This window comes from Manacus vitellinus, unplaced genomic scaffold, assembly GCF_001715985.3.
Source record: "Manacus vitellinus isolate BGI_N305 unplaced genomic scaffold, ASM171598v3 scaffold_1_pilon, whole genome shotgun sequence".
NCBI classification, from domain to species: Eukaryota; Metazoa; Chordata; class Aves; order Passeriformes; family Pipridae; genus Manacus; species Manacus vitellinus.
Genome location: NW_021939396.1, coordinates 32,174,230 through 32,195,434, shown reverse-complemented (window position 1 = coordinate 32,195,434; position 21,205 = coordinate 32,174,230). Strand labels below are relative to the sequence as shown.

The following is a 21,205-nucleotide window of genomic DNA, read 5'->3' as shown; positions in this document are numbered from 1 at the left end:
CCCACCCTTCTTGGAACCACTGTACCTGCATCATTCCCAGGAAAGATTTGTCTATCTTGCTCTTACAGATCTCTCCAGGAAATTCACTCTGCTGCTTTGACAGCTGTGCCATTAGAACATTCAACTTCAGCATTCATTACAACAATACAAATTGAACCTCTGAAAGAGCGGGAAAGATTATTCCCTTCCTTGTATTTGCATGCATTTGAAGACTGTTCACAGATCCCTCTGTTGTTAGGTTAGGCCTTCCCTGACAGTCCTCTTTTCCAGGTTCTGATTATCAATCTCTATAGTCCCTCCAAACTGGGCACAATAATGCAAAGCAAAGTCAAGCAAAGCTTGATTTCCCTAATGTCCCACAGGCTACCCTCCCCTGGGCACCACTTGGAAGGGTTTTTCTGCAATATTTCCAAAAAATGTTACATTCAGGATTCCTATATCATCTTCTGAGGAGGAAGTGACACTGAACCGGTTGTTTCTCAAAGACCCGGCCAAACCTTGCACATGAATTGAATAAGCAACATTGCTAATACTTGGAGCTTCTGAGTCTACTCAGGGCACCAGTGTGCTACAGTGTGACAGATGGCTGTAACCAACGGGGGGGGGGGGAGAAACATGACATTGTGTGCAAGAAACTTATTCCATGTGTGTAAAGGGAAACCATAGCATGCACTATTTGAATTAGGGCTGTTGGACAGAGCAGCCTCCGTGTGCATGGCTGGGTTACCAGCTCGCTGTCCAATGGCTGCTCTCAGGTCCTCATAAGGAAACACAGTTAAAGAATACAGCGTCCAGCTGAGCCCTGAGCCTCGACCAGCCCAAGCCCTGACAAATTCTGGAGCAAGAAAAACAACAGCGGCTGAGGGTACTCCGTGTGCCACTAATATCTGGAGTACTGAAAGCAGTCTGCAGGGAAAGGTAGAGCCTGGAAGGAGCTGCCAACATTCCCCATCCCACATTTGTGCAGTTCATCATTCCTGCCTAAATGTATACCTCACACCTGCTCCTATTCAGATCACATCTCCATTTTTTGAGTTCTCATCCCATCTCCAAAGAACTCACAGCCCCTCTCAGCATGGTGTCATCTACATATTTAATAGGCAAACACATTCTGTTCCGTCATCTAAATGATTAATGAAAATGTGGTATGGTGCTAGGCCCAAGGCAGACACTGAGGAATGCTCTGTAGCCATCCTTCTATTTTAACAGCGAGTTCTCACTGACTTCTCTCTGGACACGATTTCTTAAACAGCTTTATATCGTTCTGCTGTAGTTTCTGCCAGACTATTTTAGCCTAGTTTGCTTATAAGATTGTTAAGTGAAAAAATTTAACTGCTAGGGTAGAAAAGAACTGCTAAAGTCAAGTTACAAGGCCACAAACCATGTTATCATTACACCCATTATTCTACAATCATTGGTAGCAAAAGGTTAATTTGTTCAACTTCAGTTGACTTCATGGTACCAGACATATTTTAATATTAGTCAAGTGAAATGATTATGCTTCTAAAGCACTGAATTTAATTTTATCCTGTTCTTGAGCACTACAAACACAATTAAGTACAGGAGAAAACCCTACCCTCCACAAAATCACGAGCGGAGAAAGGTGTGAGGATTAGGTCTCTACTGCCTATCCAATGCTAAAGCAAGATCACGAAAAGGAGCTGGCAGCAGCCAGGTTAAATACAAGGAGTTCAGACAAAATCTAGGAGATTTGTGGCACTTTTGCCAAAAAAACCCATGCGAGGCTCCCAAAAGATTACACGGGCTCAAGAGAAGGCTGAAGACATCCCTCGAAGTGAAGCATTCAGGGGTGCTACAGCCACACTGCATTAGCAGGTTGGGTCTCTGGGACCAGACAAGTGGTGCCAACATCACCAGGCTCCACTGCCTGTTTCTGGGAGGTCATTTCAGTGCAGCCTGATCAGGTCCAGCCTGATCTAGTCTCCTAAGAATCCTCAATTAGGAGTTGTTCTGGAGGACACCTTCCAGGTTAGCTTTGACTGGAAGGACTCCAGCTGGGTGCCCTAGGACCTCTTTGCTGAACCAAAGCTCCATGTCAAAACAGACCTTACTCCAAATTAAAATGCTAATGCAAGCACATCCTAAACATACAAACAACAGCAGTTCTGGAAATCCCCTGAGACAAAAATATACAGAATCTGGAAAAGTGCTTAGGGCAAGTCTGATACAAGTTTAGCCTGTTCTCACTGCTCCTGAGGTGTCTGCTGATGGCCTCTGAAGCAGCAGGGCATGGGGTTCATTGATCCATCAGTCTGGACCACTAGAGCCATTCCTGTGTGTTGCATATGCCTTCACAAAATTATATTAATAATGCAGGAATAGTTACTCTTCTGCATCCATGAACATACACATTATTTTAGATCTTCCTGCTATAGTAACTCTCTGCACTCTACCCCAGGTAGACATTAAATGTTACAGCTTGTTTCTGTTTCACACAGAGTTCTCTCTTCCAAACCTTGGATAAGTGTAACAGACCCTACATTGACTTCTCTAGCTAGTCAGAAAAAAACCATTTTAAACCCAGATTCTATAAATGTCTTATTTTCCAGGTGTGGTGACTGGTACTCCCCTGCTCCTGACCTAGTAGTAACCCCTGTAGTATACAGTCACACCAAGCCAGATAAAAACTACACATAACTGTGAGGAATAAAATATGTTTACATTCTGGCTTAACTAAAATACATAAACCATACTGTAGCAGACTTTCCCCTGTGCTTCAAAGCACTGTATTATTGCAACTTGACATAACAGTTCATGAGCATATATTTCCTTGTTATACATCACTGTGGGCATTTTTGATGGTTTTGTTACATAGAACAATTTTCCAACATCTCATTAAAAAAAACCCAACTTTGCTTATGAATAGGCAGTACAGCCACAGAGATAGCTTTTGCAACACCATATTCTGTAATTCATTTCTGTTTGTTATGGAAATCCCCCCTGAGTAATTGCTGTATTTTCTTACTGTTGATTTCACTGTACAGCAGTAGTATCAAATGACAAATCTAGGGAAAACTGGCTATCCCAGAAATCCCAAATCAGGTCTCTCTCTAGGTAAATCCAACTGGTGAGTGTATGGGTAAAGCTTTTGCTGTTGACAAAGGCATTGCAAATTTTGTCAGATTTTTCCTTACTACACTGAAAAGGTATGCAAAAAAGAGTAAACATACATTATCAAAGTAATCATATCTCATGTCACAATGTAAATTACATGGATGACATGGGTCTAGAATAGTTAGTATAGTCAAATGTCTCTGCAAGTAGGTATGTACAAATATTTTCCATTTAGACTGTGCCCAGATTAATGGCTTGCCATCAAATCTTACACTTAATTTTGAATAAAGTACCTAAATCCTTAGGCCAGTGTTATTTCAACTCCTGTATACCAGAACAAAAATATAAAATTTGGGTAATTTGAATATGTCAGTCTCATGCTATGATTTTCTTACTTTTGCATACTTAAAGTTTACTTTTGCATAAATAAAACTAAACACAAATTTCATGAGCATTTATACAAACTTATTCTGCTTACATAAACCTGGGTCAGGATTAAATAATACAGCAGAATCACATGTATTTGTGGATTTTTTTTTTTTTTACTTCTCTATAAAAAAAAAAGTAGTACTATACTAGTAGTAAGTAAAAGTGCTAAATAAGTATTGCAAGAAATACAATAATGCCTGCTGGTAGGATCATAGATGTATGTCTTTACTGTTGTTTTGACAAACATCAAAATCTTCACTTTAAAAATTAAGTTTGTATATTGAGGACTAAGAGCATATTATTATAAACTTGACAGATACTCTCAATAGTCTATTAAAAATATTGGCAAAAATGCCTACTTATTTCAAGGTTTGGTTGACTTTTTGATTTAGTATTGTATACTCAAAATAATGACAAAGTATTATAATAACAGTATATCATATATAACAGTATATATAAACTATGGATGACAACAACTATACCAACAAGCCCTGAAATGGTCCAGATTTTTTTTCTCCAACTTTCTGTATTGAAGAAAAAATCCTATAATGGGTCAGTAGTACCTGTTATTTCTTCCTTACTCATTAGTTTTTTTTCAAATAATTTAAAATCATTGCTACTTTTAATCCCAGCAAAACCAATGATGAACATCCTATTTATCTATTTAAAAGAGTCTACTGAAAAGTGCATCAAGTTCTTAGACTCAATATATTTTGTGACAGTGGGTCAGATTATATATTGTTGGATGCAATGCCAAAGAGTTAAAGTTTTACATTCTAAATGTAAAAACAGGAGAACAAACATTATCAGAAAAGCAAAACCAGTGCTGTACTTTGCCATTCATTATTGCATCCAATCCTCTTTCTGTTTTTACAGAGTCTTCTTGATTTATTCTTCATTTTTATTTATGAAAAACAACAAACATTAGAATACCAGAAATTTACCGCAAATATAGCGGCATTTGTTTTCATACAGTATTAGTGAAAAGTTGCCTATATAGTCTGTTTGTTCTGTTTCATTTTCATGTCTCTAATTTATTGTTATGGAATATGATAAGGAGAAACTGTAAAAGATGCTTTCCCTTTTGCAATACTAAATGTGATATAGTGTTCAAGGAAAAAAAATTTAGTTTCTAAGAGCAAAATGGTGACCCATGGCTGAGAACAAGTTTTGTTGGCTGGTACACTCCCTTAAAAACCCTTGTGGGGTTTTTATTCTGCATTGTGAAGTATGTGAGTAATATAAAAAATCCGCAAACCTTCCAGTAATATATTAAACATACTTATTACAGAAACCAAGAAAACTGAAAGAGATCAAATCTCAAGAACAATGCAAGTCTCTCTTGCAAGAAACACTGTTTAATAAATTACAAATACAGCATCATATGAAATAGAAGGATAAATTCAACTTTTCTGACTGAATTTATGAGAAAAACCCTGCACAAATAGAGAAATTTTTGTTACCAGCTGTGATGGTAGAATTGAAATATTGCAAGAGAAAATTATGAAAGCTTTAGAAAAGGTAGTCTTCTTCTACATTAACTCTTAGAAATACACGTTATGACTGTTAAGTATTTTAAAACATCAGGGTAGGAATAATGGATGGGGTCAAAACTCCATCTGTCCAGGGTAAGTTTCAAAATGGGCAAACAGCAGGAAACTAAGGGAGAAAGCATAAAAAGGATAGACACAGCTCTAATTCATCCACTGTCTCCTGTGATTTTCTGCATCAAGAATTTCCTGAATTGACATTGGTGTCTGTGTAAATCTAATCTTTGAGTTTGTCTAAGCAATGCTTGAACTGGCATAAACATTTTGTATTCACAACGTCCTGAAGCAAAGAGCTGCATAGCTTACTTACATGAAACATAAAGAAATACCTCTTTTTTTTCACTCTGAACCTATTTCAATGAATGTGAATATTGGAAGGGAGAGTGAATGTTTGCTCATTTGTCTACTTCTGTTCTTTTTTATAATTTTAATTATTATTACTTCCATTAGATACCACGGCTTAGACAAAAAGTCAGCAACTCTCTGTCCATAACTGGGATAATCTACTCATGTATGAACTGAAAGCTCATCCCAGAAGAAAATTAATATTCTACTGCCATTCTGATGAAAAGTATTTTCTTCTGCAAAAAAGTTTTACAGGTGGAAAAAAAACCCCAAAACAACAAACCTTAGAAAATCCTTCCTTTTGAACTAGAACAAAATTTCCAATGAAATTTGAATCAGAGAACACATTAAAAATTTGAAACGGTCAACCGAGATTGTTTTGCTTAACAATTTTCTGATTCTGTCACTAAGAAAAATGCAACCTTCTGTTCACGAGAAAATAACACTAATTTGTATGTCTGATTTATGGAACAAGAACTATAAACCTCTGTGCAATCAAATGATTTTGTCCTGACCATGGCACAAGAAATTTTTCAAATACACAAGGGAAGAGAAAGAAGAAACACTGAACATGGAAAATCTCAGGTTCTTCTGCAAGAATCCCTAGATGTCCTGGATTGCATGGTAAAAACTTTCATATTTAGCTAGGAACTGAGGGAAACCATAAAAGTATTATTTTGTATTTGGACAAGGAATTAAACATATTTCAAGTGAAATTGTCTGAGCTTTCTGAGTCTGCAAAACTATACTAAAAATGTCACAAGAGCACATAATTATTTTCTCTCTTTCACATATTTCTTACCAGATTCTTCTGTTTCACTTACTGGCCCGTTTTCATAGGAACCACCTATATGTCAAATTATTCTGGTGCCTCTGTAAAGTCTGAAGGCTGTTCTGTGCTTGTCCTGGCATAGTTCATAACCATACAGATTACATGTTTTTTTTTAAATATAGAAGATGTGTAGGATGGCTGCGATTCAGCAGCTGGATCCCATTCTACTATATGTGATGGTTCTCCACTGCCCCCCACCATTCCTTATATGAAGCATTCCAATTGTGGTAGAGGATTAGCAGCCTAACTTAACCAGATGTGGCAAAACAGTCTGCAGAAATTTGACTAACTGCAATTAAAATTTTCTTATTTTGCCCCTTTGTTCTGTGTTTTTTAACCTAAGTATGAATTTCCTTCTGTCGAATACACCTTTCACTTGTCCTCAGTCCACCACAACTACCCTCCTCCATGCTGATCTCTCTTTTCTTTGACCCCAGCCTTGCTTTGTCTTTTGAGCAGACTGGGTATGAGTTCAACTGAGGCTTTGCAATAAGCCTCAGCAAGGAAAAAAGTAAAACCATTTACACTGTCCAAGGGGAAATGGCAAGAACAGCACTGGATTCACTGACTGGTCTTTTCTTTCCTTCTTGCAAGGGGTTCTTCAAAGAGTTGAAGGTTTGTGAGGCAGCAAAAGGTTCTGACCTAAGTTTTCCTTAGGAACCCAATACTTGTTTCCTTAGGAACACTGGATTCCTTAGGAACCCATCACTGATAGCCACCTTAAACTTCTCTCGTACCAGTGGAGATGCTTTGGCACCTCAGGATTAAGACTGTAGTTAAACTGAACTCTAAACAGAGGTATTTATCTCTTACCACTCAAAACAGAAGGAGCCTAATTAGGCTGAATCCTAACTTAAATGCATAAAGACAACAATTGCATAAAGAAAAATGGAAAAATCTGGGTCTAGCCCTATACCTTCTGCTGACTGCAACCACGTTGATGAAGGAGAACAGAAAGACGGCTTTCATTAGCTCCTCCTAATAGAGAGTGGTCCACAGCATGCATGTTCCTAAACGTGCCCCTGCCTCTAGTACAGGCAGTCAGGCCATGAAAACCCTAAGAGTTGTTATTTGTGAGCCATTAGAAGGAACTTTTCGGAATTGTTAAATCTTTAATGTCTTGGGAAAAGAGATGGCAGCCCTAGCAATGCTGGAGGAGGTGTGCCCATGTCCAAGGAAGGGCTAAGCACGCAGTGGTAGGGCACCCATGGATATACTTTCAACATGTGAAAGCACAAACTAGAAGATGGATTTGGTGCAGGACTCATCCATAAGAAAACTCAAAAAAATTCTTTAAAATTTTTAGACAAAACTTTCATAACAAGAGTGTAGAGGATTTGAGGGAGGGAAAAAAAAGACTTCTTAAAAAGGAACTGATAGAAAAGTTCTGTCCAGGTTTACAGAGTAAAGAAAACTATTTAAATAGGAAGACAGCCTTTAAGCCAGTAAGTTTGAGCTTGGGAAAAATATAACTCCTTTCGTTGTTTATGCATTTACTACTGCTTTTAGGGAGTATCAATGACTTAAAAATAAATACATGTAAAGATTTTGCAAAAGATCAGGACCCAGATAATATAACAATTCAATTTCAATATCTTGATAAAAGCTAAAACTTGATCACATTTGGGTTTTGGGCTAAGAGGAACTTAACTGCTTCCAAATCAAAAAGAGAAGCAAATAAACCCACAAGAAAAGAAAAGTAAAAAATTTCTAAAAAGGGAAAGGCAGGGTAATTAAGAAGTCACCAACATATATCCACATATTCTAAATGCCCTAGACTCCAACATGCATTCATATATTTAGAAAGATTCCTTTCTCAAATACATTGCATACATATGCAACCTCGTGTATATAAACACATACATCATCTGTATCTTCCTCCCTATTTACTTTCAGCAAATGCCTCAAACAAGACAAAACTGAATAAATTTTCTTCAGGTACACACTCATGCAGAAAAGCAACAGAAGCCTAGCAAATTATACTAAAAGCTCGCAGTGCACATGGAAGATTAGTCCCATCAAATACTTCAGGAAAACTAAAAACAACTTCCCCAAAAAATCCCCCCTCCAAAACAAAATCACCTGATACCATTGCAAATCATAGCTGCTTCTCACTGCATTACTGAGAAACACATTTGCAACCCTGGAATTTCTCTCTGACAGATTTCAAACTTCTGCCATCTACTAAGTACTGACATGCTTGAACTGTTAAAAAAATGGATTATTATTTTTTTCAATAATGTGAAAAGTATTTTTCACCCCTCATTTCCAAAAACAGCTGGAGTAGTTTGAAATAAATGCTCAAAAAATATCTCAACTAGTACAGGACTGCCAAATTCCAACAAGAAAGGTAAAATAACTGGGAAAAAGGACAAGTCACTGAAAATCTTTTCTTAAAATGGAAACACTTGTGCAATTTCAACTCCCCATTACAAGCATTATTATGTCCTCTTAAAGTAAAAAACCACAAAATTCTCTTTCAAGTGGACAGTTGGGCTATGGTCTGAAGGCCTCTTGATTTCAGTCTTACTTAGAAAAATCAAAGGAGTTTATCTTAATGAAGACAGAGCTTAAAAACATAAGGTTCTGGTTTAGTGTAAAGACTTGTCCATAGCCTGCAATTTTTAACACATGCACTTTACAAATAAATACAAACAAATTGTATTTTGCACAAGCTTTAAAACTTTTACTGATCCTCTTTTTTCTTCAGTCTATTTTCTGTTAGAATCTGTACAAGACGTGCCACAGGCTCAGGATTAAGAAATAATAAAAAAAAAAATCAACAACTACACACACACAAAAAAATCCAACTCAATCCCCTTTCAACTTACAAAAACGTGCCTCATAGGGACAATAAAATCCATGTAATTACCTGCTGCAGGATCTGTAACCGCTTGACTGGTGATGCCAGATGGTGGTTCTTGAAGCTGGTATGTTGCATTTGTGGAGGGTGTCGTAGGGCTGGTGTTGGTGTTTGTCATGTAATGTGAAGGATATGGTGAGCTATTATAATATTGTGCATATTGGCCCTGGCCAAAACTGGGATAAGAGGGATATTCCTGCAAGACAAAAAAGCAACTGAATAGTCCATCAAAGTTTTGCTACTTTTTAGTATAAATTCCAAAATATAACCACAAACACATGTCAGACTTTGAGCAGTATGCTTCCTGGACTACATGCTATAGGACCTAAAACTGCGAGACAGTAAAACAATATCTAAATTGCACATAATTTAGTATGTCTTCTCATACAAGTAGTTAATTAGACACACTGCTGAAGATGTGTGAATTAGAATATCAACCTCAGACAATTAGTTCTAGAATTGGAAGACAACAAATTGCAGAAAAACATTTATAAATCTTAGTTTAACTTGAAAGGATGCTAATTTCTTTCAATAAGCTATTTAAGGGCTACATTTTTTCAGTGGATGAGAATTCTAAGTTGGTCAAAGTTTGCTGAGCTCCTATTTACAAATTTACCTGCTGTGAACTATTAAATCCAGTAGAATTTGTGAGGGAATTATTTCCTGCATATATTCCTGATGATGTTGTAAAACTGCTGCCTGAAATAAAAAGAAAAATTACATACATTACTAAAACAAAGTATCGGAAAATAACTTCCATCACACGATTATATCATAAGGTTATGGCATATTTGTAATATTTCCCATATGTTGCCTGATTTGGCTCTACAACATGTTAATATATGGAAAGTGATAATTCATAGTTCCTACACTATGTGTTTCATTACTGCAATAAAAAAATCCCTTGAAATTTAGACAGGAATTTTGGAGTCACCTCAGCTCTGATTGCATATTAGGCTATCCCACTCCTCCAAATAATACCCAGCATCGTAGAAGTAATGAGTTTCTTTACTTTTTTTGTTGAACAGTAATGGCAAGCCTTGTCCCAAGAGATGCCATCTCCACTCACGAAAGCCCACTGGCTTTGTTTCTCCTTCCACCTTTGAGAACTGTGTCCTCTCCCCTTCCTGAGCCTCAGCCCCTCACAGAAACAACAAAAGCCATAACTCCCTCCTCCAAACAGCTCAGTCCAACTGCAAAGCCATTAGGATTCACTAATCGATCATACACGGCCTTGGGCTGCAAATCTTTTCTTTTTTGATAGAGTCTATTAGGCATGACACAAGAGAAAAAAAGTATCCCTGAGAAGGGAGACCCAAGATTGAATTTAGCTCACATACTGAATTACTGCCTTCATCTCCCTTCTCCTGCTTTCATGAGCCACCAAAATGAGACAGATGGGGCTCTCAGGTTTAATACCCAACCTGAGAAGCTGTTCCACTAAAAGGGCAGCAATCCCCTTTTAGCTGTTCTGCCCTCACTGGTTATAACCCGGGAGTGACACAGCCACCAGCTCAGGCATATGGATGCACAGGGTGAAGCTACATAAGCCACCACAGAGTCTGTAATCAGGCAACCTATTGAACTTGTCCAGCAGGAGAACATCACCCAGTGCAGATTATTAAAGCACACAAGTTGTTTACAGCCTCTCTCACCACCAGACTTGCCTTAGTGCAAAGATATACAGAGAGCCTGGGAGCAAAAGCTTGCAGGTGAGCAAAGGAGACAAGGAGGGATGAAAATCAACAGAGAGCCAGGCACGCAGATGCACCAATCCCCTGAGATAACCAACAAAACCTCAATTAACAACCAAATTCTATGCAGAGGTTACTCATCGGGAAAAGTGATGTTTCTTGCAACTCCAAAGAGCACAGAATGCAGGCAGGGCTGCATGCTTAGTACAACCCCCTAAGGACAATTGTGAGCTATCTACTTCTTGAAATAAAAAAAACCTCAAAACCAATAGGTATCCTAGCTATGAGAAGTCAGAAGGGAAAATACTTACATGCTTTGATTGCAAAAGTAACTAAAAGCACATACAAGCTAAGTCTCAAACAAAGAAGGAGATGTGAAGTCAAACAGCAATGGGAGTAAATGATGAATCTTAAACTTAACATATGATAATGACTGTAAACGTTTCTCTTCTATCTTCTATTAATGCAAAAGCTTTGTGGCTGTTCATAGATGCTACTAATCCTGCAAACTAAAATCAGATTACTTCAGCAGAAGAGTTGACATCCAAGTTTAGCAGATAGTACAGATAAACAGTACTAATGAGAAAAACATGTTGTTTTAAATTTAATTTAAAATTGGAAAACAGATGTTATTTTTTTTTATTATAACAAACCCCAGAGCCAAAATACAGTTGAAAAATATTTTAAATTGCAAAACTTTGAAATGATATTTTATTTCTAATAGTGCTTTGGCTGGAAGAATGTAAGTCACTGTGTCTCTTTTTATTTCTGTAGATATTTTTGAGTGATGCAGTAATACATTCAAACACAGGATTTAGAGGTGCACAGTTTGAGCCACTCTAAAAAAAAATACAAAAGAGATATAAAAAGCCTCTCATAAGAAAAAAAAAAACCAAAGGTTTTTTTTGAGCTTCTGTCAAAAATTTGGCAAATAATTTGCAAGAGCAAATGAGTAAAGTAATCACATGCCAGCCAGCATCTCTCCCTCTCAGACAAAGACACACACATACTAACTTGCAGCTCTCTCTCTTTCATCTCATGGTCAGCACTGGCTCCTATGGAGGAGGGGTAGGGGTCTCCTAGACCGTAACAAACATGAAGCAGGTTTCTCAGAAACAGCTCCGTGGGCCACCCAGAACTACAGGCCTAAAGTTCTTTTTAAAATACTTCAGTGTTGCCATTTGTTTTTTAAGTATTCAGCCATAACATGGCATAGAGCTGCTGTCCTGTCTTAGCTGAGTAAATACAAAAATAATAATCGTTACAAAATGCACGAGATTTACTGCTCTAACTTGGCCAGCTACGTAGCTTTAAAATGTGATAAAAGCTGTAAATTGCAGGTCAAAGGTCTATTTTGCCAAGAGCTCTGACCCACATTAAAGCTGGGAATCCCGGTCAGCGTCAGAAGGCTGACGGACCCTGCTGGGAGTAGGGAGCAGGCTCCAGGCACGGGGCTTGCTGCTGTGCTGCTGCCGCGAGGCGTGGGATGCTGTCCTCCCCCGTGTATTGGCCACAGGAGTCCATTTGCTTTCCTGGCTCAGTCTCCTTGCCATGGGCTATGTCTATCATCAGGGTACAATGTATGTGGCAGAAGTTTAGTGCAGCTCTCTTGGGAAAGCCGAAGACGGCCAGATGGGCTATTTAAACTCAAGGTTTCTTCCGTTTGCTTACAGTGCTTAAAAATCCTTGGCAAACTCTCCTTTGTTGTCCTAGTAACTGGTTGGCCATCCAGCACAATATTTTTATACTGTATAATAATAACCAAATACCTTAGTGTTTACTTTTTTATGGTTGATTTCCCAAACCAATTGGATAGTTAATCGTCACAGTCTTGGTAACTAAAACAATGCTGGTGCTCATCACAGGCATCCTACCCTTCTAGCAGTAGGATACCGAGTGCAGGGTAAAAGCCATCTTTAATCACAATCAAAGGATACTCAAATAAGACAGTTGCAAATGGAGGTCTTTCCTTGCCGCTCCCCCCAGCCCTTCTCCACTTCATTTATCCTCACCGAGCAATCCTTATAACTCTACCTATATAGGAACAACGGCCCATTCCCACAGCCATTAGTCATGTAAGTGGTCTTTCAACATCTATGAAGCAAGTTATATGAAAAACAGCTTAAGGAACACATTTGTTAAGTAAGGGCGGGGGGAGTGGGGAGATGGGGTGGCAGAACTGCCTGAGCCCTCTTCTCACCCTCTCCCCTATGCACCCCCTGTTACAGGGATGATAAATTTGTAACGAACAAAAACCTGATTACCAGAATAACCTGAGCACGGAGTCACAGGTAGCGATTCTCCTTATAATTTTCAAAAGTTGGCAGTCTCTCCCTGCACTATTGTTCAGTGACTAATCACGCTGTAATTTCAGCAGGGTCAGGAAAAGCACTGGATTTAATTGGCTGCACACGCACCACGAGGCAGAGTCTCTACATTGCAGGAAGACATTCACCCCAGGGAGAGGAACCAGAATTAACTCCAAAGCTTTCGAGCACGAGGTAACCCCAGCCAGGGAACACGAGCATGACAACTGCAAGGCCACTAGGAAATCCCCTTTACTGCAGGCAAGAACGCAGGGCCCCGAGCACACTGTCATGTAACACATGGTTGTGAAGTAGGTTGTGGGATCCATTATCTCCATTTAGCAGCTCAGCAGCTGCATGCAGGAGATGAAGAATGGCTATTGCAGGCTATGACAAGGTTGAGGCTGCAGCCTGCCCTTATAGTCCTAGAGGGGAAAGGGAGAAGAAACTCATTTTCCTCTCTGGAAGTTTCCGCACAAACAACTTAACAGCAGCAGCACTAACCCTGTCTTCTGACATGAGAATAAATTTTGTCCTTTGAAACTATGAATAGGTTCTTCTTCCAAAACTAAATGAGGAAAGGGAAACATGTTTCTGTTTACTTTTAACAGCTGTTCAACCTAAAGGAAGAATTAAGTCAATTTAAAGTTATTTCAAATACAAAAGTTAGCCTAATGAAAACATAAAAAATACATATATATTCTCATGTATAGTATACACATATACTGTCAAACATTTAACTGCAAGAAAGACCTGTTCAGCAATGTGATTCTTTTCTACTTAGCAATTAACAATTCCACCAATATTTTCATCTGAAACGTTCCATTCTTATGGTCTCTAATGTTTCTGTAGAAGACCAGTCCTTCCCTCACCCACACATTGTGTTGTTTATGAGTACAACAGAAAGAACATACACACCACAGGGACCACTCAACTCTGACCTGTGGTTCTTCTGCCCAAGCCAGACTGTCAGTGATCTGTTGACTTCCAGAGGTGGGCAGCTCACAGCCCAAGTACAGCACAGCTGGGGCAGAACCCAGGCTCAGACCCCCTCCTCCCTCAGCCCTGCAGACAACAGCATCATGAAATCAATGCCTCCGACTCTCTTCTTGTTAAAACTTCTCAACTGGGTCATCATTAACACATTTCTTTTTGAAGAATATTTTTAGAGCCTTGCTTTTCAATGTGTACTGCTGAAAAGCTTTCCAAGATGTTACTGTTCCATTTCTTGACAACTGACACCCTTTCCTGAGCTTGACAATTCTGATCTTATACACATTTTGCATATTGCAGAAAACAAAACAATACACTCTATGGCAGACCTCTATGCAGTCCATTGACTGAGTCCTAGCTCTGTTCTACATTGTATGTGCAGGCTATCTACGAAATGTCAGCATTCACTTACTCTTACCATTTTCCAACAAACACTCTCTCATGTTACCCCATGCTGCCCCCCCTTTCTTCTCTCTATCGAATGAGTTTCCCACAAACATCTGCAAAACTACTACTTCACTTTTCTGCCTAAAATCCCATTTTATTGATATCCCTCTCCTCTGTATCTTACAAAAAACAACTTCAGAGCTGTTAAACAACCAATATGGGGTATCGACTGTTTATTATCGCTAAAGTGTCAGCTTTATTGTTACACTAGGCCCTTCTAGCCTTTGTGTTTTATTTTAGCCTCCAACTTCCATAGGACTATGTTTTCATTTGGCTATATAGGTTAGCACAACAGGATCCTCTGTATAGGACTGTGGCATGGAGGTACTACTGCAACAGAAATTATTGGCAACACAGACATGATTTTTCAATAACACTATTTCCTAGAGACCATGAATTATCAGTTCCTTAAAAGTTGAAATGTTGATCCAGAAATTCCTTGTAGCTGCTGCTGGCAAGTATTTTGAGCTCTCTCCTACAAAGAGGTTGGATTTTTTGGGAGGGTGGGCAGGTGTGGGTTTTTTGTTCGAGTTTTTTGTATAGCTATCTGCTGAAAGCAAAACCAATAACCTGTTTATGGTTATATTTACACCGATGAGTAGAAGATCATCATTATTCAGCACATAGATGATTCTATCCTTCTTACTTGTCAGAGCACATTACAATTCATCAATACTTCAGACATCAGATGGTCACTTCTACCCTACAGAGCTACTCAACACACAGTTCAAAAAGGGATTATAAAAAAAAAAGAGCAACAAAAACCACCTCTTTTGTGTCTGAGCAAAGACTGGATCAATATACCCTTAAAATTGTGGAACAAAAGCAAACCTCATTCGCTTTGTCTCTGAAAGCACTTCTGCTTCAAGACATTTCATGGAGTGTTTACTTGACAGAGCACAGTTTAAACTGAGCTAATAATAATAATAAAGAAAGGTGCTAAACTTGAAAAAAAAAAAAGTGGTCCAATTCTGTGAATGATCACATATTTCAACAACTCTAAAATCTGCAAGACATCTGATTCCTACTGACAAATTCAGGGGTGAAAAGGCCTGCAGTGGACATCCAAAATTAGCTATTTCTAGCAATCAAAGATTTTTTAAAATATCACTTAAAGTGGTGCAAAATCCAGAACCAGGTACACCCAGTGACTTCTTGATACAGAAGGGGAAAAAGAATTGTGAGAACAAGGTGGAAAGATATTAAGTAAACTAAACAGGCAAGAAAGGCTACAAAACATAATTGATAATAATAGCCTGCACATACAAAGACTTACAGCTTTTAAATAGACTTCAAAGAAACAGACTTCAATCATTACTTAGGCACCTCCACAGCTGCAGTAGGTATTTTTATCTTCTTGTCCCTTCTCGAACACACTCAGGTGTCAAATTATATTTGGCACTTCCTAAATCCATAATCCTCACACGTTTTCCAGGACTTGCTTTGTCTCGTTCACTATTTGCTAAACTCTAAATTATTGTTATTTGGAGATACATTTTTATTGTAATAACACTAGAACACTTCACTATTTAAAATTTAATGAAGGAAGGGATCTTCCAAACTGCTAAGAGCTGGTCTGTCGCTGCTCTCAACAAAGGCAATCATCATTTCAGCTCCAACTGCAATAACATCAGAGATAAGTGCTCAAGCAAACATTAATTTTTATTCCAGGAATGTAAAGAAATAAGAAAAAAAAGAAACACCCCATAGCATTAACTGTATCTAATTAATGGTAATATCTGTTTATACAGACCTTGCATCTGGTAGCTATAGGGAGCCTGTCCAGGTTGAGGTGTGCTAAAACTGGCACCGTAGCTTAGAAATCCTGTCTGTCCAGGTGACTGTGACTGTGCCAATCCACCTTCTGTCTTGATGCCTGCCCACAATGCACCTAAATCAGTTAGTGACAGCAAATCTATTTGTTCATATTCAAACAGGGATGGAAAATAAAATCACTTAATTAACAGCACTTTTAACATACAACTACTATTTGCTTTCATGAGAGAACAAATATTGAGAGCATGCACAAATGAACAGGGTAAAAGCAGTCTAAAAGCACTCAGAAAACTGAAGTTCACCAGGGAGAGGTTAAATTCAAAACTGTGTTTCCAATAACTGCAAAAGAAATTTATACATGAACAGGAAGTTGCATTATTCCTGTCTTCCTTTCCTGCCAGAGGTAAGCTTTTCCATATACTCATGACATTACACAGAGGTAGATTAGCAACTTTATATGATTTTAATGAAACATAGCACAGCCAAGCTCTCCTGCCATCTACTCATTAACGACATAATTGAGATTTGCATCGTATAATATTCCTACATGAAAATTACACAGCTCCTAGTGCTCCTTAATTTCTAAGGAATTAGAAGTGGATAAAGAGAACTAGCAGTATTAAGTGTAATGATGATTTTTCAAAGCTAATTAAACACTATAGGAGGCATTCAGTCTTTTAACAAATAAACACCTAATAGACAAGAACTATTCCTGAAGCAGCCTCCCAAACTGGGAAAAAATAGCAGAGTCATTAATCTGCACTGACAGGGAAATCCATTACACATCACATTACACTCTCATTTCTAAACTTAATTATAAAAGAATCTGAAGTCTGATCAATAACGACTTGCTGCCCAAGTTCAGTGATTCTTCCCCCAATTTGTAAGGCAACAAGCAAGTAAATATCAGCAAGTAAAATACCGACGAAATTCAAAAAATAAGCCTCTGTCTCTTAGTTTTAATTATAAGGTTGTCCCAACATGAACCACCATTTAAAAATAATTATAGCCAAAGCAATGGAAAAGTGATACAATATTCTTAGGTTTCACTGTGGCATTCAGTGATACCTCATTGTTCAGAAACCACCGATATTTGAACTGAATTGTCTAAGTGTGAATTAGTAACATTCCTTTGAAAATTACTGTTAATTTAAGTCCATTTTCTGGTTGGATTTTTTTAAACAATATTCAACAGTGTTTGAAGGCAGGAAAGGGCTGAGAAGTTACTATGTTTGCAAAACTTCAATACCTCTCTATATACAAATGGCAGCATATTTTCTGCCATCTAAATAATTATTTTTCAACTGCTGTCATTATTTACCCTTAATTCCTTCTGCCAGACCTGTTAACTGCCAGATTATCCCTGTTTGCTTCTTTTTCTCTGATGCTTACTTGCTTCTTCTGTTTTATGTTACAATTAAACTGTCCCAATGACAAATCTGACACCTCATTTTCAAGGGGAAACTCCTGCTATGGATGATTTGGTATCAGTGATCCTTATTTGCTGTCTGTTTAAGGACTTCTGAAAGGCTGATTAAATATTGCTTAGAGAAAGTTTGACTAAATCAAGAATTAAATTTGCAGTCTAAATTTTTTTTAACAGTGTGATTTAATTGTCCATCTCAGACCAAGTGGGAGGAGACGATCAAAGGCAGCAGCAGGAGGACGCCACTTGAGTGAAGACAACTTGGCACTCATATGCCCTTTTGCAAACCTCCATGCTATGAAGAGCCTTTCATCTCCTGAGACTTACTCTTCCCACCTGCTCTCATCCTGAAGGCCTTCACTCATCAAACCTTGATGCTCCCTTCTTTTCTCAAGTCTAATGTATGCAAGGAAGTGGGAAGGGAGAGTGAGAAAACACAAGGGGACTGCCAGGATCTGGAAAGCAAAGAAGTTGGTAAGCAAGGCCTTTGCTAGAAGCTGCTGCTGGAGCAGGTAGGAGGAAAGAGTTTCAGGAAATTCTCCAACCTCCTCAGGGGCTTTGCAGATGAAGCAGAGCCAGGAGCCCCTGGGCAGCAGCTGTCAATGGCATTCTCCTCCACCCCCCTTCCTGCCTGCATGGCTGCACTGCTGTGGAGGTGGGGAAGTGGAAAAATGAAGAGGATAGAGGTGCATTTGAGACAGCATCTTCCCAAACTTTGCCCTAGAGAGAAAACTTGAGAAAGGCTGATACGGGAATTCATGAATACTTTTTCTTCCAGTAGACCCAGAGTAAAGAAACAAAAAGAAAGAGCCCCCCTGCTCAACTCAGTTTTTCGTTTCACATATGTCATAAGTCTTCTCTCTTTATACCTGATGGAAGTGGAAGATTTCTGCCTGGATGAAACAAAGGCAAGACAGAGGGTACATGAGGCCTAAGCTGCAGACCAAAGAGAAGAATTTTGGCTCTAAGCAAGGTTTCAGTTCTTGCCTGTTGCAAATGAGCATCCCAATGCTCCCTGTATAATTTAATTTGGGAGCATAGATCATATGATGTGCCTTAAATATGCAAAAAATACAAATGATGCTAGGTCCTAAAAATTTTTAATAGTTATTTTCTTTTAAATATTGCTCTAATACAGTACATCAGTAAGAAGTACCTTAGTCCGAGCCACAAATCACTGTCTGAAAAGAATAAAAGATGTAAAAATCTACTTTTCTTATGAACTGAGGGTTTCAGTGGTCAAAATCAGCTCTGCAATGTAAAACGTTAGGCAAAATTATTTGAAGTCTTAGGCATGGGGGATGGACTAGGCAAGAAAACAAAACAAAACAAAAGAGCAGGCAGGCATGTTAACCCCTGAGAGCAGTTGCCAAGTAAAGCAACTCTCAATTACAGCTCCGACGACAGCGAGACAGCTAAACTCAAGTAGTGAAATCAAGGCCTGGCTAAAGTCAGTGGGAATTTTAGAGTTGACTTCAGTGAGGTCAGGATTTCATCCAGAGGAACCAAGCAAAAAACCAAAAAAGTCAGTGTTTGGGCTGCCCAAGCTCCACAGTTAGCCAAGTATGAACACGAGGTGTCCGCAGGAGAAACAGGTCAAAAACAGCATGGTGGGGAAAGGGATCGTCCGTTATCACCCCACCTGATCCAGATGGAATTAGCAAACAGCTCTCATCAGCAACAGGAGGTTTTGTGTGTGTGTAAGACTCCCCCATCTGCATAATGTAAGTTTAAAATATGTGGATTTGATCTGAAACATCCAATTTATGTTTAGAACCATATTTTAAAGTAAGGGGAAATAATAAGGTATTTCTTTTACCGATTGTTCACAATAGTCTGCTATAGGATATACCTGAGATCCAGTGAATTTCAGCTTGCAGATTTCAGGATGAAAGATTCACCAGTTTTGCACTTAAAACTTTTAACAATTTTAAACGGAACAGCTTTTATGATGAGTTCTATCATTTTTGTATAAAACTTACACTATCTGAATGTATCTTTACATAATGTATCTTTACTGCTCAAAGCATGTGGATTGTATATTTTTAATATATTCCCCCAGAGGAATATGAGGCCTATTTTCTAATAATGCATCCTTGCTGCTGCACTGCTATGTGGTCTGCCAGCAGACAGTCTGGCAGGAAAATGGTCTCACCCACAGCAGCTTGTTTTTAAATTAAATTTTTTTGGAAATATTTGCTACTTAGTACTATCTCCTTCATCAGGCAGACAGAGATTTAGTGTCAATTTACCTCAATTTTCACCTCCAGGGATTTTTAAAACATTGGAAAGTGAGATTTTTTTTGGGGGGGGTGGGTCCTTTTGAATCAGTTTTTTGCCTGCTGAAAATCAGCACAGCTTCATGGATTCATCTGGGTTCCAGTGATCTGTATCAGCTGAAACTCAGACCTTTATGTACCAAGGTAACCTATTGCACTGCTGGAGAGCAGAGCTCCTCAGCAAGTCACCAGGGGCCATGCCTGTCTAATGGAAGCCCATGGATCTCTTTTCCTATTTCAGTGCTGTTTTTCTGATATCACCAATAAAAAGCTAATGAACCTCTCTCCTTGATCCCCAAATGGATTCATCCTCTTGAGTACCTTCTTAGCTCTTTAATACATAAATTAAAGCATCAGTCATTCGAACGTCGGGAAATCACCAGTCTTTCACAAGAAATGCTCTAGAGCACAGCTTTCTCACTAAGTATTAACACAAGGGTCACATAATCTTGATCTAAAGAATATTTACCTCAGGAGTAAAATAACACGGATGTGATTTCTTACCATATGAAGGGATTCCATAGGGTTGGCCAGGCTGGGGGTAAGTGGCATAAGCTGTAGCTTGTTGCATTCCCGTTGTAAACTGTGTCTGCCCATATGCAGCCATCGTTTGTGAAGAGGGGGTAGGAAGAATATGTGGGTAGGGTCTGCTATTGATTACAAATGACAGAAAATAAGACAAACACTGCATTAGACAGACATGCATGTACTTATTTTTAGTCTTAATATAATCCTGCTACTTCAGTAACACATAATCATAGGCCATGCTAGACAACAGAAACTATAAGACAGAGACAAAACAACAATAAGAAATCAATAATAAAAAAAAAAGTAAAATAAGAACTTACAGATATTTTTCAAATACATTCTTATAATTTAAAAAAAAAAAACCAACACATTTTTCCCTAGAAGCTGCTGTGGTTTAAATTATGGCTTAACAGATGGACCCAATTATTATTTTATATGATGTTAAAATCTGGCTATTTCACTTATTACTATTACTAGTACTATTATTATTTTAAAAAGATATCATACTTGGAAGGGTAAATCTGTGGTGGGGAGAACTGGTGTGTTTGTCTTGGGCTGAAACCACTGCTTCCAATTGCTGCACCAAGGAGAAAAGAAAGCACACAGAAGTGTAAATACACACACCAAAGATAAATATTATTTTTCCTAATAGAATTTCAGAG

At 38.4% G+C, this 21,205-nt stretch overlaps 1 protein-coding gene across 1 annotated transcript in view; it reads right to left on the bottom strand.

The window, feature by feature from the left end:
• EYA1 (EYA transcriptional coactivator and phosphatase 1) overlaps nucleotides 1-21,205 on the bottom strand; it is a 157,104-nt gene that overhangs the window by 49,700 nt on the left and 86,199 nt on the right. Inside the window, exons 7-11 of the mRNA XM_018079435.2 lie at nucleotides 21,051-21,120; nucleotides 20,520-20,665; nucleotides 16,288-16,425; nucleotides 9,711-9,793; nucleotides 9,104-9,290 (exon numbers count right to left, since the gene is read on the bottom strand). Of these exons, the coding sequence (XP_017934924.1) occupies nucleotides 9,104-9,290; nucleotides 9,711-9,793; nucleotides 16,288-16,425; nucleotides 20,520-20,665; nucleotides 21,051-21,120 (624 nt within the window). The remainder of the gene's footprint in view (nucleotides 1-9,103; nucleotides 9,291-9,710; nucleotides 9,794-16,287; nucleotides 16,426-20,519; nucleotides 20,666-21,050; nucleotides 21,121-21,205) is intronic.